At 61.5% G+C, this 15,776-nt stretch overlaps 2 protein-coding genes across 6 annotated transcripts in view; one reads left to right on the top strand and one right to left on the bottom strand.

Annotated features, from left to right (window-relative positions):
* The window catches only part of Kcnt1 (potassium sodium-activated channel subfamily T member 1), a 46,488-nt gene extending 39,741 nt beyond the window's left edge, over positions 1-6,747 (bottom strand). For 2 of the 5 annotated variants that reach the window (XM_063244057.1, XM_003473114.5), the window contains exon 1: positions 6,568-6,747. In XM_063244057.1, coding sequence (XP_063100127.1) covers positions 6,568-6,650 — 83 coding nt within the window. In that variant the 5' untranslated portion in view covers positions 6,651-6,747. Of the gene's footprint in view, positions 1-5,084; positions 5,187-6,567 lie in introns of those variants that run through there. The other 3 variants (XM_013155905.3, XM_013155902.3, XM_063244060.1) reach the window with 2 other exon arrangements.
* A 1,866-nt stretch (positions 6,748-8,613) lies between these two features.
* On the top strand, positions 8,614-12,750 carry Sohlh1 (spermatogenesis and oogenesis specific basic helix-loop-helix 1). Its single transcript, XM_063244114.1, has 8 exons — positions 8,614-8,746; positions 9,000-9,128; positions 9,521-9,668; positions 10,128-10,249; positions 10,512-10,609; positions 11,291-11,471; positions 11,950-12,020; positions 12,383-12,750. The coding sequence occupies exons 1-8, from the start codon at positions 8,682-8,684 to the stop codon at positions 12,598-12,600; spliced, it is 1,032 nt and encodes a 343-aa protein (XP_063100184.1). The 5' UTR covers positions 8,614-8,681; the 3' UTR covers positions 12,601-12,750.
* Positions 12,751-15,776: the final 3,026 nt, after the last annotated feature.

Below are 15,776 nucleotides of genomic sequence, written 5' to 3'. Positions count from 1 at the left end.
CAGGTGGTACAAGGACACAGCTGCCGCACAGTCCCCAGAAGCTTACCCTCACCAGGGTCCCCAGAGTAGTGCTTGCTGCTCTGCCATCTTCTGTGTGATGGATTGGGCACCCCGGACAGCACCCAGTTCCCCACCCAGACTCCACCTGTGGCGGGTTGTGGGCCCTCAGGACAGGGCACTATTACAAGGGGCCCTGTGGAGACCCCCTACACCTCTTGGGGGCTGGGGGCAGCTGAGGGTCCTGGTAGCACCACACAACTCGGCCCTGGCCACTGCTCTGGGCTGCATGGCCTTAGGCAAGTCTCCTCTCCTGCAGCCTGGCCTCTCTGTCTGGAGGAAGACACTGGAGGAAGGACTGACCCTCAGTCCACTCAGGAGTCCACAGCACAGACAGAAGCGTGGTGCTTGTTACTGAACTCAGTATACCAGTGCTTACTCTGCAGTAGCCTAGGGGGTGGACCTAGGGGACCCTTTCCAAGGCCACAGCAGAGGATGGGAGTCCCGGGCAGAGTGTGCCCAGAAGCCACCTCAGCCCCTATGAACACAGGTGACCATGTGTCCTGACCTCCCATTCCCTGGCCCGGCCCAGGATCAGGCCTGAGAGGGGGCAGGTGATAGCTAAGAATCCTGAGGACAAAGCCCAAGTTGGGACTGTTATTACCCCGATGCAAGCTGAGGACACCTGGGCTCACAGAACCCAGGCTGGATGGGCAGCTGGGTGGTCCCTAGCCATGGCCCAGGCCCTCATGTCTCCCCAGAACACCGGCAACAGGAAAGAAGGGGAGGAAGGAGAAACACAGCTATGCGCTTGGCTGACACATACGTGTCAGCAGAAAGCTGGAGACAAAACCAAGAGATCAGCAGGACAGACGCAGCTACACCACGTGACACTGCTGAGCCCGGAGGCCTCTCAAGCCCAGAGCAGAGCAGCCACACAGGCCCGGGGCCCACGCACTTCCCCAGAGCCCCGAAAGCGACAGCAGTCAGGGCTGGAAGGGGGTGGGCACCCGGCGCCCGTCAAAAGGCATTGTTGTTTTCCAGAATCTGAAGACTGGGGAAGAATAAATGCCCAGGAGGAGCCCTGGGCGGAGGGAAATTGGGAGAAGGAACGCGTCGTGCCAGCTGTCAGCTCTGATTCACAGCCTGGTAACCCATAGAAAGGAAAGACAAACAGTGACAGAACACACAGCGGGCCCTGGCCTCTTGGGGTCCAAGCCAAGGCTTGGCTTGGGCTTGAGAAAGGAGGGGGCCATGGCCACCCCAGGGTGGGTGAAAGCTGCAGGCCTGAACCGAGGGCAGGCACAGCGACAGCCTCAGCCTGCAGGGTGCTCACTTTTCCCTGCTGAAGGAACAGGCCCAGCCTGGCCACTCGCTTTCGGCCCTCAAGCCAGGCAGCTCCTGCTCAGACCCAAGACCTGGCTCCAGAAGGCTCTACCTACAGCCACTGCCTTCCACTGGACACAGCCCCGGGCCCAGGGCAGGAGAGAAGGAAACAGAACCAAGAGGCCCTTTCCCGAGGCACCAAGCTCCCAGGGGCGGAGAGAGCAGTTTACCAGGGTTTCACAGCTGAGCTCGACACAGCCCCCAACAGAGGGCCCCCCCACAAAGCAGGAAGACCAAGCAACAAAGATGGGCAGTGTGTCTGGGGAGCAGAAATGGTAAAGACCCCCAAGGTGCCCGCAAAGCCACAAGGAGAGTGTGCATCAGACCGGCCGGGACAGTCCAAGACGAGAAACGGGAAAGAGCAGCGAGGAAGCAATCATCATCCCAGCACTCTGGGAGGCTGAAGCAGGAGGGTCACAGATTCCAATCCAGCCTGGCAGACTTAGTGAGACCTTGTCTCACACTTTGAAAACCAGTGCTTGGTGTGGAGCTCAGTGCAAAGGCTCTCAGCTCAGTCTCCCATACCATTCAGACCCACACACACACTCACAGATACACACTCACACACACACTCACGCACATACTCCCACATTCGAGGAAGTGGACATGGTCAGCTCCCTGGCAAGCAGGGAAATGGAGGCCGGCCAGGCACAGGCTCTGGCAATGGGTTTGAAAGCACTGTACAAGGGGTCCGGGAGCCAGGTGCAGTGGCCAGTGTCCACCTAGCCCACCAGGGGTGACACAGCAATGATGGAGCAATGGGTTCCCATCACCTGGGAGCCCCTCCCTGTGAGCCTCAGCACGGATGTCCCCACAGCCCCATCCAGAGGTGATGCTGCAGGGACCAGATATCCCAGAAGCCCCCCACCAGCCTCTCTGCACCCGCCAGGTCCGTGTGCACTTGTGGGAGCCTCACACTCAGCTGCTGCCAATGCCAGCACCCTGGCAGGATCCCAGTGAGGCACCACCTGGCCTCTTTCCAAAGTACCCTGCACGGGCGGGGGCTTCTCAGGGGCCCCAACCTGCGAGCCTCAGTTGAGGTCAGGGGCAGTCACAGGTCCAGGCCGCGCTGTACCTCCTGGCGAAGACCCTGTCCATCCACTCCTCAGGATCCACACATGGGGGCCGCCATCCCCTCCCCTGCCCAGGGGCTCCTTCTAAGAGCCCTGCTGCTCCTGGAGCTCCGTTCAACTGTCTTTGCTGAGAGAGGCTGGTCCGCTTCTCACGCTCCTTGGTGTCCACACCCGTGCAAGTGCCCACAGCTGAGAGCGCTGTGCACAGATGCACGTATGTACAGATGTGTGTGGACATGCATGTACATGTGGTGATGTGTTTACACTGGGCACACGCAGTGCATGCGTGGGTGCACACACATATATCTGCATGGGCTTGGGCATCCTTACTCGGCCTCCAGCAAGGTCCCACAGTGGTGCACAGTGTCACCACAGTGGGGACAGCTCAGCATTGGGCTGAGTGCCTGACCAGTGGGAAGCAGCAGACCCTTTCTCTGAGACAGAAAGGTGAACTGCAGCAGGGCGTGTAATCCCAGCACTGAATCCCAGCACTGAAGTAGGCTGAGGCAGGAGGATCATAAGTTTGAGCCCAGCCTGGGTAAATTAGCAAGACACTGCCTCAAAAAAAAGTCTTTATTTTTGGTACCAGGAATCAAACCTCATACTTGCTGGGCAGGTGCTGTGCCACCTAGCTATATCCAGGTTCAAAGAAAAAACAGAAAAAGGCTTTAAAAATGCTGGGAATGTAACATAATGGTAGCTCACCCCAGATTCAATTCCCACCAAAAAAAAAAAAAAAAAAAGAGAGAGAGAGAGAGAGACAGAGACAGAGAGAAAGACACCGCTTCCTGTGCACAACATTCCCAAAGCCAGCACCGTGTTGGCGGGTGGCGAGGCACCTGGGTGCCATCCCTCTCCTTCTCCCTAGGGAAGATGGCTCACACCCACACCGTGGGTGGCTGCTCAGTGCCACCTCGGGACACATGTGCCAGTTTCCAAAGTGGGACTGAGCAGAGTGAGCCAGAGAGGTCTCTAACCCGAAAGCAGCTTCCCTTCATAGACCCAGCCTGGGAGCAGAGGGGACACAGAGGTCACAAGGCCTGGGCCACCCCAAGGATGGGGGGCAAAAGTCACGGGGACTGCAGCTTCCATGCCAGCTTGGGTGGCCTCTCAGGCAGCCTATACCTCACCCCAAGTCAGCTGGCAGCTGGGTGTCCAGGATCATCCTACATACGCTCCTGGGGCCCCCACCTGTGGACTGCTACCCACCAGCCACACTCAGTCCTCCTGCAGAGTGACCCACTGTAGCCTGACATGACCACAGCTCACAGCCACTGGGTACTGCACACAGACAAGTTCTCAGTCCCCACCCGAGCCACGACAGCCACAGGGTCAGCGCCAATCCCAGCAAGCAGAGCCCAGGGCCAGCACTGGGGCTCTCCGGCTGCCCTGCCAGGACACGTGCCTGAGGGTGGAACTGTGTGGAGAAGGGCGGCCCTGCCCTGCCCCTACTGCAGCCCCCAAACCAGCAGTGCCAGGGCTGCTGCTGCAGAGTTTGGGGCGGCATGGCCTGTGGGGCTCTGGGCCTTGTCTGGAAGCCGAGGTGTGTGACACAGCTGGCCATGGAAACAGCAGACACTGTCTGGGCCATGTCGCAGCAGGACAGGTGTCCTCAGCAACAGTGCTGGCCATGTGCACTGTACATAGCCAGCACTGTGCCAGGACAGTGCAGCAGTAGGTGCACCCTGCAGTCTACCCGGTACCTCGCCCCACCACTCCAGCCCCACTTTAGGGACTCCGAGGGTCCAGGACCCTGCAGTAGATCCCCATGGAGCCTAGACCCTGCCTGCCTCCGGTCACCCTGAGCTCCCACACCAGGACCCCAGCTCCACCCGGGAGGCTGGCAGAGTCTGGTGCTGGCCCCTGCCCCACCTGTCAGGCCTCTCACACAGCATCAGCAGCAGGACACTTCCTGCAGCTCAGCTCCAGCTGGGCTTGCTGTCCACCTGGCTCTGTCACTCACGGAGAAGTGGCATAGGGCCCTGGAATTCCTGGGGACTCTCACAAGGCCTGGTGCTCCAGGCCAGCCCTAGGACATCAGTGTCCCCCCGATGTCCACCTCCGCTCCTGTGACACCACCTCCCCCTTATCCCTAGTCTGCAGTTCCAGGCCCCTCTCGGGGACACTTCCCACGATGACCCTCACAGCAGCACCTGTGGTACCAGCCCCACCCTTCCTTTCCCATTCGAGATGGGTGACCGCAGGCTCCTCCCACCTCCTCCAGCTCTGGCACAGGTTCACCTGGTGTATAAACCCTAACCCTAACCTCTAACCCTAATGCTCTACACATGCACCAGGGCCTGTGGCTCATTTGAGAACTCTCTCATCCCAGAGAAACCCAGGCAGTTTGTGGGGATACAGAAGGGCCACCTGCTTGGCTGGGGCAGCACTGTAAACCCTGGCTGGCGGCCTGAGAAGTGGAACAGGAGACTCGTGCAGAGAACCCCAAAGAGACCAAAGTCTCGACGATCAACCACCATCAAGGCTGCCTCAGGAATTACACGATTGTCATGATCCAGGCCCCAGATGGGATGAGACACCCACGGTGGGGTGCCCACAGGGGCAATACCCATGGGGCCCAGATAGAAGCCAGAACCCGAGGGTCCCCATTGTCCCCTGCTTACTTACCACTGTCCTTGGGAGCTGCTGCTGCAGAAGCCACCCCCAGACCACAGGCAGTGCCCTGGGCCCCTCTGCTGTGGGCTGGGAAGCCTCCTGGCCCTCCTGCCCACTGGCCAGGGTCAGGTTGCACTATGAGCCCTCAGGCTGTTCCCCAGAGCCCATGTGCTTCCTGCTGCCCATGGGCATAGCTCCCTAATATGGACCAGCCAGAATGTCCCTGGCAGGATGCCAGGCCTATGCTCAATGTCCTGGCTGTCAAGGCCTAAGGGTCCCATGACACAGAGGCTAGGGCTGTTGGGAAGAACCAGCAGTTCCCAGAAAGGCACACAGGCTGGGGTGGGGACTGCCTGGCCAAGGCCCCGCCCAGTGCCCCAGCAGCTGTCACCTCCAGACCCAAAAGGGGCAGAGCAGAGGATGGCAGGGGAGGGCCATGCCTGGTGACCCTGTAGGGAGGCTGGGCCCATCAACCTCACAAAGGGGGTTCAGGCAGGGAGCCATGAAGGTGGGGCTGCTCTGGATCCCCTCTTCTCTGCCCCACAGCCTGGAGGCCTGGAGCACCCCAGGATAAGGCTGGGGTGCAGCTGGATGATACTAGATAGAATCTCAGCACCTGCCCCAACACCAGTCAGACAGACAGCACTCAGCCCTGGAGAAAACCAAGCTCCAGACATACACTGCTTCCTCAGCCTGTGGGGGCCCCCTGGCAAGCTCCCCTCTTCTGGCCTTCCCCCACTGGGCCACCTGATACCCCTGCCTGCAGCAGCTCCACCTGCAGTGTGATGGTGAGCATTTAGGACAGAGGCCAGCCTAGGCCAGCAGGGATGGAGTCCAGAGGTGGAGGGACAGTGGCTGAAACCCAGGCCTTCAGGGCTCAGCAGTCCTACTGGGGATTCAGCAGGGGGTTGAGGGGCACAGGGCATGAACTCGGGCTGAATGGCCTGACAGGGTGACACATAGGCCCCAGGGACAACAAATGGTGCCCGGGCCAGGAGGTTGAGGGACACAGAGAACACGCTGGTTGTCACTTATTCTGGACAGGCACACATCACCACTGACCCCTCAGCCACGCACCAGGTCCAGTGCATACACTTTCCCGGGACCCTGAGTGGCTGTGCATGCTCAGACAGCCTTGCTGCCCTGGTCCCCTGAGGGATCTCTTCGTGGAGGGCTGCCCAGAAAACACCCACCATGGGGCAGAGTCCCAGCCCCAGCCCTCCGCATAGGAGCACCCCGCGACCCCTCCCTTGGTTTGGCAAGAGAGTTCTGAGTTCCTGCATGCAGAATCAACTCCCCACAGGGCCGCCCCGCCCCCCAGGAACGACCTTGCAGCCTGCACCCTCACACCTGCCGCTCCCTTGAGTGCGACGGAAAGGCGCTTGCAGACCTAGGGAGAAGGAGCCCTGGGCCTAGGGGTCCGGGGCTGGGGTCCTGGGGGCTCCCACGGAGAGGAACCGGCCCAGCCCGAGGGTACCCGTGCAGCAGTCCGTACCTGGGGGTGCGCAGGCCGTCGTCGAACTCGAAAGTGCTGTTGGTGAAGCCCTCTGGGCTCTGCGCCCCATCGGGGAGCGGCATGAGCGAGTCCCGGCCCCGCTGCTTCCACGCGCGGCCCCACTCGAGCGGCCCCACTCGGCCCCCTCTTCTCAGCCAAGGTTTCTAGCGCCTGTCCGCGCGCGCCCCCTGCCGGCCGCACCGGGTCTGTGGCGATCTCCGGCTCAGCCAGGGCCTCGCGGGGGTCGAAAGTCCCCACCCTCTCGTCAGAGACACGTTTTGTAGCCCTAAAAACAGGAGGGGCGTGTCTGTAGCTAGAACCCCAGCGCACACCAGGGTGTGCGCCCCCGCGGGGCTCCTGGTAGAAGTGGCTTCATCCCAAGGGGCGTACCTGCCCCTCACCCGGAGAGCGCACGGGGGCCAGGGGGAGGGGCAGTGGTCCGCATGGGGCTCCCCAGGTCACAGGTGGGTTAGGGTCAGTCTGGGGGATGCATGACGGGATGCTTCCTGGCCCCTAGCCCCTCTGGAGTTCCTCCCCTGTCTGCCTGCAGGCACGGCAGGCTGAACGCGGGGCCTTCTGGGAGTGGGGCGCTGGGTGTAGGTGGGCTGATCTCTTGGGCCCGAGTCCCGAGAGAGGCAGTGCTCTGCCAGGCCCCTCCTCCCCGGCCAAGAGAGGTCCCCAGCAGAACTCCAGCCTGTCCACAGGGACTGGCACCTGACCCGGGATGCAGAGGCCATTGCTCCGAACCCTTGCCTGTGTCCGCCCCCTGAGGGCGCCCCACTCACGGGCGCCCTGAGGTGCCAAGGTGAGCTTCTTCAGGGGAGCCTCGCCCACCCTGCTCTGGCACCAAGGAGAAGCTGCCCCCCCCCCCCGCGCAAGGAGAGCAGGAGAGGCGGGGTTGGGAGTGGGGCTGGGGGCGGGGCCCTGCCTTCCAGCCCATCCTCTTCCACAGGCCGCTGGGCCGAACCTGAACCGGTGCTGGAGCCACCCTGGCGCCTGCCAGCCTGCTGTCCTCCCCTAACAGCTTTCCCTGTGACACTGTGGACCTCCCAGGGCAGGTTCTGCCTGCTCCTCGCTTCCTGCACAATCCAGGCCAGAACTGCGTGGCTCTTGGAGGGTTCTGGGGATCTGGAGCTGCCCATCAGGCTGGAGACTCTCCACCTAGAACCAGCCCCCCCCCCACCACACACACACACTTCTCCTCTCCAAGGGGCCTTTAGATCCCGCAGCCCTGGCTGGGCAGACCACTGTGTCCTGAAGCCCGAGCAGAGATGGGGAGGACCTGGTCCCAGAGGGCCGCACCCCTTACACCCAAGCAGCACCACGTCCTCCCATCTCTGGCTGATGTCCTTTCTGCCCCGCGGCGCCCGGCCCCAGGTCCAGGGTACAGTGATGGGTGCTCAGCTTGGCCGTGCCCTGCACCTCGGGCAGACACCCCCGGGTGGCACCTGTTCTGGCTCCCTCTCGTTGTCCCCAAAAAGCACAGTGTCCTCTCACCCTCCACAGCTGTCCCCAGCAGGAGCCCGGGAAGTCATCAGAAGGGAAGCCCAAGGCCTGGCACCTCCTAAAACACCCTCCTTCCCCCAGGCCCCACCACAGGGGCTCCGGGACATCCGGGAGGCAGCAAGGCAGCCAAGTTGGGCTGAACCCGCTACCCAGAACCACACGGGGAAGACCGGGGCCCTTGGGTTCCGGAGTGCAACCCCTGCACAGGGAATGAGCTGGGGACACAGGACAGGTGGGTGACCTGCAGGTAACACATTGCCTCCAGGCCCACTCTTTCGGGGAGCTCCCACGCTAGGGCTCAGAGACCGCGCATGCAAGGAGACTTGAGACTGCTGGGAAGAGCGAACGAGGAGGTTGGGCCCCACGATACTCCCAGTGGGGCCCGCAAATCTGCCTGGGCTTACAGCCTGGCTGAGTTCTAGCAACTTCTTGGGGGAGGAGCTCTGACGCTGTGGGCGGGCCAGTGGGCGGGGCTGAGTGGCTAGCGCCACGTGCACGCAGGGGCGCACGTGGGGGCGTGCACGGGGCGGGGCTGGCGGGGGGAGCTTGCGCGTTGCGTGGGTCGTGCGTGCACTGCCTGTGTTGCTTCTCCTCCTGCGCTATGCGTCATGGCGTCGCGGGCTTCTGAGCCAAATGCTGGGGTCCCCAAGGTGCCAGACCGCGGGAGGTGCCAGTGAGTGAACAGATGGCGGGCTGGGTGGCAGGTCCCAAGGCCTTCTACTCAGCCCTGCCCTGCCCCGCCCCTTGCACCCGGCCTAGGGTGGGGAGGAAGGGCCTCGCTGGATGGGCCTAGTTCTGGGCGATCCGGGCACAGGGCACCACGACCCCAGGCGCACCTGTTACTCCTCCCTGAGTGGACCCTGGCAGCCTTTCCTGGCGCTCACAGAGCCGCATGCTCTTGCTCTTTTTTTTTTTTTTTTGCGCAGTGGCTGTTCGGCGCCCCAGTCTCCGGTGAGCTCAGAGAACCCCACGCAAGTCCCAGGCCCGGGCAAGGACCCCGCGGCCGCCAATGGCCTGGGCCTGCCGAGGAATGTGCTTAGCGAGCGGGAGCGCAGGTGCGAGGCCTGGGGACAGCTTTGGCCCCCGGGGTGGGGGCAGCTGTGTGGTTGACCCGGTTCCAGGGAGTCTGGTGGTTATTCACAGTGGGAGTGGTCTTCACCTGCGCTTTGCCCCCAGACTGCAGGCGTCCAGAGATCATGCGTCTGGAGTCTCTGGATCCCTGATTCTGATTTACCGTGGGTGTGGTAGGGGTCAGGGGAGGGAGCCAGTCTGTGCCGAGGACGGGAAGGCCGATAGCGGCCTGGCCTGGGGACCGTGATGTCTGCCGGAGAGGACCCTCCTCCGGGCCACTAGATGGTGGGTTCCAAGGTCCGACCCCACCCCTTGGCCCCGTGACAGCGGAGCCAGTACCAGATGTCTGAGGACACTGTCGCTGGTCTGGAAGCAGGAGGCGGATCTCAGCGAGCTGCGAGCGCCTGCGGGCCCTGCTGCCCAGGTTTGATGGCCGGAGGGAGGACATGGCATCCGTCCTGGAGATGGCTGTGCAGTTCCTGCGCCTTGCGAGCAGCCTGGTGCCCAGCTGGGAGCAGCACCACGTGAGTTGTCCTTCAAGTTGGGCCTTTTACAGGGCATCCTGTTTTCTGCAGGGCCCTGTAAGTGTTCCTTTGTGGCAGGAGTCTCCTATGTCCTCTGGTGGTACTGATGGGTTGCCCAGTACTTGATAGAAGCTTTCAGGGCCAGTGGGGTCTCCCTTGTGTGCCCCTGGGTGAGCACCACATCATTGTCTTTGGGCTTTAAGTCCAGTGAGGACACTCAGTCCCAAAGGGGAGCAACTGTCCGGTCACACCCGGTGTGGGGAGGAGCTGTGCTGACATCCCGAGGGTGGAGGTTTGGGAGGGCAGTGTTTCAGGAGTACCTTGGCTGTCACCTGTGCCCTCAGACCTGTCTCAAGCAGGTGTGGGTGACCCTGGGGTGCACCTTCGGTGTCTTGGCACCCGGCAAGGCCGCTGTGCCCATCACACAGGTGAGCCAGGCTGCTGGTGCTTGAATTTCAGATTCCTGCTCCAGCTAGGACCACGTGGCACACGTGGCAGGGGGACGTCCTGCAGTGGACACTGGCGAGCCAGGTTTCAGCAGCCAGCTCAGACCCTGCAACAGCAGCAGCCAGCCTGACTCTGTGAGTGTCCCCTGTGGCAGGGACAGAGACCCCGGGCACATCTATGGAAGGGGTGGCCTGGCATGGTCTCAAGGATGAGGACCTTGTCCTGGGAATAGGCTATACCTGCCATCCTGGTTCTCCAGAGGGTGGAGCCTGGGGACAATGTCAGAAGTGGTGTGGTCAGCAGACTTGGACCAGACGGGTGCAGGGAGATCCAGCACCAGGCTTGATCCCACCCAGCCTGGGGGCTCACTCTACTTCCAATTTTCACACTGTTCAGGCAGCAAGAGCCACTGGGATGTGTGCCCCGGGGTGCAGGCGACAGCAAGTCTCCGGCTGGCTTGTCAGAGCTCCTGGATGGGTTGCCCACCCTGCCTGGTGAGTGTGGACTGACGTGTGCATGCCACTCATGGAGGCCAAGTGTGTCAGGGCAAGGCTCAGCCCATCCTGGTCACCAGCTGGCCCCACCAGCAGCCAGCTCTGCACACTGTGACCTGTGCTTTTGTCTCACGGCTGGCTGGTGGCAGTTTTGCATCCCAGATGGTTAGAGCTCTGGTTCCCAGGGCTGTCTGCCTTGCCCATGCTGCCCCTGGGGGTGACAGCCTTCCAGCCCACCTGCCATGAGGGCTTTGTCCTCTGCTGCCGCAGTCCCCCTGTCCTTACCTCTGCCCAGCTGTTGGTTGCTCCACAAACATGGGTGCTTGTTGTGTAGGGGGAGGTCACCCCATGGTGAGGGCACCGTCCAGCCCCAAGCATGCCCACTGTTGCAGAGGAGCCAGCTGGTGGCAGAGCGAGGTCACCAGGATTTCTGAGATCCACATGGCATGTGTCAGAGGTCGCACATTTCTGGGACCTGAGATTGAAGGATCCCCAGATCTGAGCCCACAGATGGCCTGAAGCCTCCTTGATCTCAGGTGTCACACAGCTGTCACTGGACATGTTTCTTGTCTGCCACCTGCTAGCAGATTTTTCCCTTTGTGCTGCAGTGGTGATCGCTAGGCAGAATGTCCAAGGTATGAGTTGTAGCAGGTGGGAGGACTGATCATGTCTCCCTGTTAGGGCCCTCCAGCCTGGGGTCCCGGCCCCCACTCTGGCCTTCCTGCACTTGGCAGTCAACCTCCCCCAAGATGAGCGAAGAAGCCAGCATCAGGCAGGCCCAGGCTGGGCCCCCAGCCAGGATCACCACATCTCCAGGCAGGCTGGCTGGGGAGGTAGCCCTGCTGCCTCCAGTGGATACCAGGTGGGTACCCAGCGGGTCGTGTGTGTGTGTGTGTGTGTGTGTGTGTGTGTGTGTGTGTGTGTGTGTGTGTGTGTATGTGTGCGCGTGCCCTCGCCCCAGCCCTGCACATCTCCTCCTCTTTGAGCTCTCTTCTGTTCTGTGCACTTGAGCCATGTGGCTTTGTAGCATGTGAGCATCTGTTCCAACACCGCTGTCATCCGATGGTCTGTTGTTTTGGCTGATGTGAGATGAGTTTGTATTTGGTGAGCACACACCAGCTGCGTGTGGGATGGGAGCGCAGGAACGAGGCTTTGGTGTGGCTTTGGCTGGAGTGGGACCAGCAGCGGTGTTCACTGGATGGTGCTGGTGCCGGGGCCGTGCTCTCCGTGGGGCCTTCTCCTTGCTCCTTGGTGTCGTCTGCAGCTCATGACACGAGGCCTGGGGCCATCCCTCGAGGTTGGCAGGTCCGGGTCCACCTATGCCATCTTCTTGCTTCCAGGTCTGCATTAGGGCTTGACCTGGAGGGTGGGGACTCCTTCCCCCTGAGCGCCAGTCCCGAGTGGTGGCTGGGTGAGTGGGCCCGGGCCCTGGCTGCCTTCACCGTCGTAGGTGTTGGCTTGGGGGTGGTACCCAGGAGATGGGGTGTTCATCCAGAGCCTCCTCTGGCCCACTGCTGCCTTCCTTGCCCTTGGTCTTCAGGGTGACCAGCGAGGAGTCAGGTAACATGAACACAGCCTGTGCAGTGCTGCCTGGGGTCCTGGGCCTGTTCTCCCTGCCCCGGTCTTCACAGCAGCTACACTGGCTCCTGGAGGCATCTGGAGGTGCCGTGTGGTGGTGGCCACCTCTGGGAGCAGAGCAGCCCATCCTCCAGAGGAGTAGTGGGCTCTGGCAAAGGCAGAGTCTTTCCTGCTGATGTGACCCTGTCTTTCTAGGGTCCGTGGAGGCCAGAGGAGTGACCCCAGCCAGGGCCTCGGCTAAGAGCAGCCCAGTGGGTAGGGTCGAACCGGGCTTCCTGAGCGACTCCCTGCCCAGCTCCCAGGAGCTCCAGGAGGGCCCTCTGGAGCTGTGGGGCTCGGATGTGGACACCTGGGGCCTGGACCTGAAGGAGGATGGAGTGGACGGCATCTTCGCTGACTTCCTCGCCTGCTAGAGGCGGGGTGAGCAGCGGCAGTGCTATCATGCATGTGGTCAGTTTATTTTGATTCTGGGTCGCAGCTGTGCTCTAATTCGAGCAGGGCTGGCAGGGCCACGCGCAAGGGAGGCTGGCTATTAAAGAGGGAGTGCGTTTCTCCTTCAGGAAGCGGCGTTTGTGTGGTTTCTGTGTAATTAGTTTAACTCACCAAGCAGCTGCCGGAACTCAGCTCTGCACAGGCCTGGGCATCGTGGCCTCCTGAGGTAATGTGCTCTGTGGCTGGGCCAGGGTGCATTGCCAGGCCTCTCCCGGGTCCGCTCTGAGCTGCGCTCTCCTGCTTGGCGTCCTCCAGGTTGAGGGGCTGGGTGTTTGCACTGCCCAGGGACAGGGTTCTCCTAGCACAGGGTTGCCTTCCCCAAACCAGCCACCTCTGTTCTATTCTCACCCAGCATTGTCTGGGTGCCCTGGTCCCCAAGCCCCACATCTCGGGAAAGGTGGGGCTGGGGTGAGCTGTAAGTCCAGCCTGAGCTCTGGCTCTGGTCTGGCTATTCACGTGCCCCAGGCACACACAGCATTTGCTCTTGCTGCAAACCAGTTTCCCCTGGAAGCCTGGATTTGGGTGTCTCCACATGTGCATACATGTGTGTACATGTATGTGTGGTGTACCTACACCCTGGTGCATATGTGTTTGTGCGTCTGTCTCCTACACTGGTGTTGGGGTGTGCATGTGTGTGTGTATCTAAACTACAGCCCAGTGCTGCCTCGGGAGGGTGGACACCACAGGCTTTGGGGGCTCTGTGCTGTGTGCAGGGTGGGGGTGGAGACTGAATCCATCCTGTCCGTAGCCCAGCAGGTCAGTCATGAGCCACCAGGGCTTCTGTGGGCTGAGCCCAGCACCTGACCTGCGCTTGGTGCTGGTTCACAGCCAGTGTGGGAAGCAGGATCCCCTGCAGCCTGGGGGAGGTGGAGAGCCCTGATCAAGGGGCCCAGGCTAGGCATTCCCAGACTTTCTGCTGGCAGGTGAGGGAGGGACATAACCCAAGGCTGGTGGCCTCCTGTCCTTCCCAAGCGGGTTTAGGAAGGAACCCAAAGTCCAGCTTGCAGTTGGTCGTCCCCACCTAGGGACTTGGAGGCAGACGGCCACTTCTCAGGAAACTTCCCCATCGGTGAGGCTGTGCCAGGGCCAGTATCCAGGGTGACTGCTAGGGGCTGTGAGGGCTTGGGGCCTCCCGGCCCCATTTCTCCCCTGGGGTGCCGCTTTGGACAGGCATGTTTCCCCCATTCCCGGGCAGCTCTCCCTGCTCCGTCCACTCCCATGGACCAAGTTGCAGGTCTGGTCTCTGCGGCTCAGCGTGGGTTCAGAGTTCCTGAGCAGCCAGTTCGCTGCTGGTGCTGGCTGCATGCACCCTCTCACCCTGCCTGATGTCTGTCTCCCTGGGACAGGGATAGCCAGGCAGAGGGCAGCCTGTTCACTGCGGGCCTAGGGAGAGAGCCAGCTCAGCCCTGCTGTCTGCCACCACCATTCCCAGCAGGTGCCTGGTGGACACAGCCCAGGGTGGCAAGTGCTTCTGAGGGGCCAGACCATCTCTCGCCTTTATCAGTCCCCTGAGGTGGTGGCAGAGGGATGGGTGCAGTGCTGTCCCCAGAACCAGTCCTTATTCCTCTCACCAGCAGATAATGGGGCACATCTGCCTTTTGGTGTTGCAGGGGTCCCCCAGATTTTCACCTTTGGGGAGTCTCAAGGTGGAGCCTCGTCTGGAATCAGGTCCTTGCAGATGTTCTTGTGTAGAGGCCTTGAGGCAGGGTCATCCTGGACTTAGGGTGGGCGACCTTGAGTGGAGACCTGGGGGCAGAGGCAGGGCCCATGGTGACACTGCCTGGGATAAGGAGCCACCAGGAGCAGGAGAGACCTCCAGAGAGAGAGGCCCTGGCAAGAGAGCTAGGCTTCTGTTCGCATCCAGGACTGGAGGGATGCATTTGTGCTGCTTAAATCCCTTGCCATGGTCAGCAGCCGGGAGTGACATATCTGGCTGTGCTTCCAAGCAAGCAGGGGTCTCAGCTCCCCTTCTGCATGGGTGCAGAAGCCTCAGCCACAGACTGGCACACTCCAAGCCTCTGCCTCACTGGATCAGTTTCTGCACACGCCCAGTCCTCAGGGGATCCCCGGGCCTGCCCTGCCCTGGTGTGCTTGGCTTTCTCACCCAAGGTGGTCCCTGCAGACGAACAGAGGCCATGGCCCTCTGAGGGTCCTGGGGCATCCCTGGCTGCCCTGTCTTTGTTCTGATGGCTCTCAGGTCAGGGTCCTGTCTGAGAGGAAGCACACATGCATGTGGCCCTGCACAGTTGCCCTGCTGTCCAGGTCTCACCTTGGCTGGGTGTCCAGGCTCAGTTATTGCCTCTGCCCCACCCCGCCCAGGTCAGCAGGGGCCAGCTCCTTGGCGGCTGCCCCAAGGCCTTGGAGATGCTGGCTTTGGAGATCAAAAGGTGACACTTTGCCACTGCATCCTGAACAGAGGGTTCACCAGGCCTCTGGCAGTAGCTGTCCAGCCGCACGCTGCTGGGTGGGGTGGGGGACCGAAGCTTCCACTTCATCCTCGGCCTCAGGGGTACAGTGTTTGTGCTGCATCAGTTAAGACTCCTTCCCTCACCTCAGGCCTCCTTGGGGGTCACAGGTGCAAGGGCAGATCGGTGGCCAGCAAGGTGGCAGATGTGGCGGGTGGCTATCCTGCTGGCCCTGCAGTCTCCTATAGAAGCCTAGGGCCCCAAGTTCCATTCCTGGGGCTCTTCCCACCTTCCCTTTTGGGTCAGCACAAATCCTGCAACCTCAGACCTCTCCATGCTTCCTGTGCAGAGTCGGGATGCTGGTGTTGGTCTCCTGCTCACTCCTGAGGTTGTCCACTCTGTCCTGTGCCTGCAGGTGACTCTCCTGCCCATTCTGTGTGGTGCCAGAAGTTTGTCACCTGCTGGACATCTGGCTGTCCTTTGAGAAAGGCACTGTCTTCCCTGTGGCCCATGGGCATCTGTGCAGGGAGCCTGTGTTGGTCACCTCACATGGGACCTTACCAGCTCCTGCCCAGGTGTGATGCCCACAGCCCTCGGCCTTCTCCTGGTCACTGTTCCCTGAGGACACCGCCCAGCGGCACAACCGGCTACTCTTCCTAAAAACTTTCCTAGTTTGAATTCTAAACACCTGG

This window comes from Cavia porcellus, unplaced genomic scaffold (assembly GCF_034190915.1).
Source record: "Cavia porcellus strain 051 isolate PalLab524CR breed Dunkin Hartley unplaced genomic scaffold, mCavPor4.1 scaffold_49, whole genome shotgun sequence".
Taxonomy (NCBI): Eukaryota; Metazoa; Chordata; class Mammalia; order Rodentia; family Caviidae; genus Cavia; species Cavia porcellus.
Note: the sequence above shows the minus strand (reverse complement) of the source record. Positions and strands in the feature narration are given on the sequence as shown.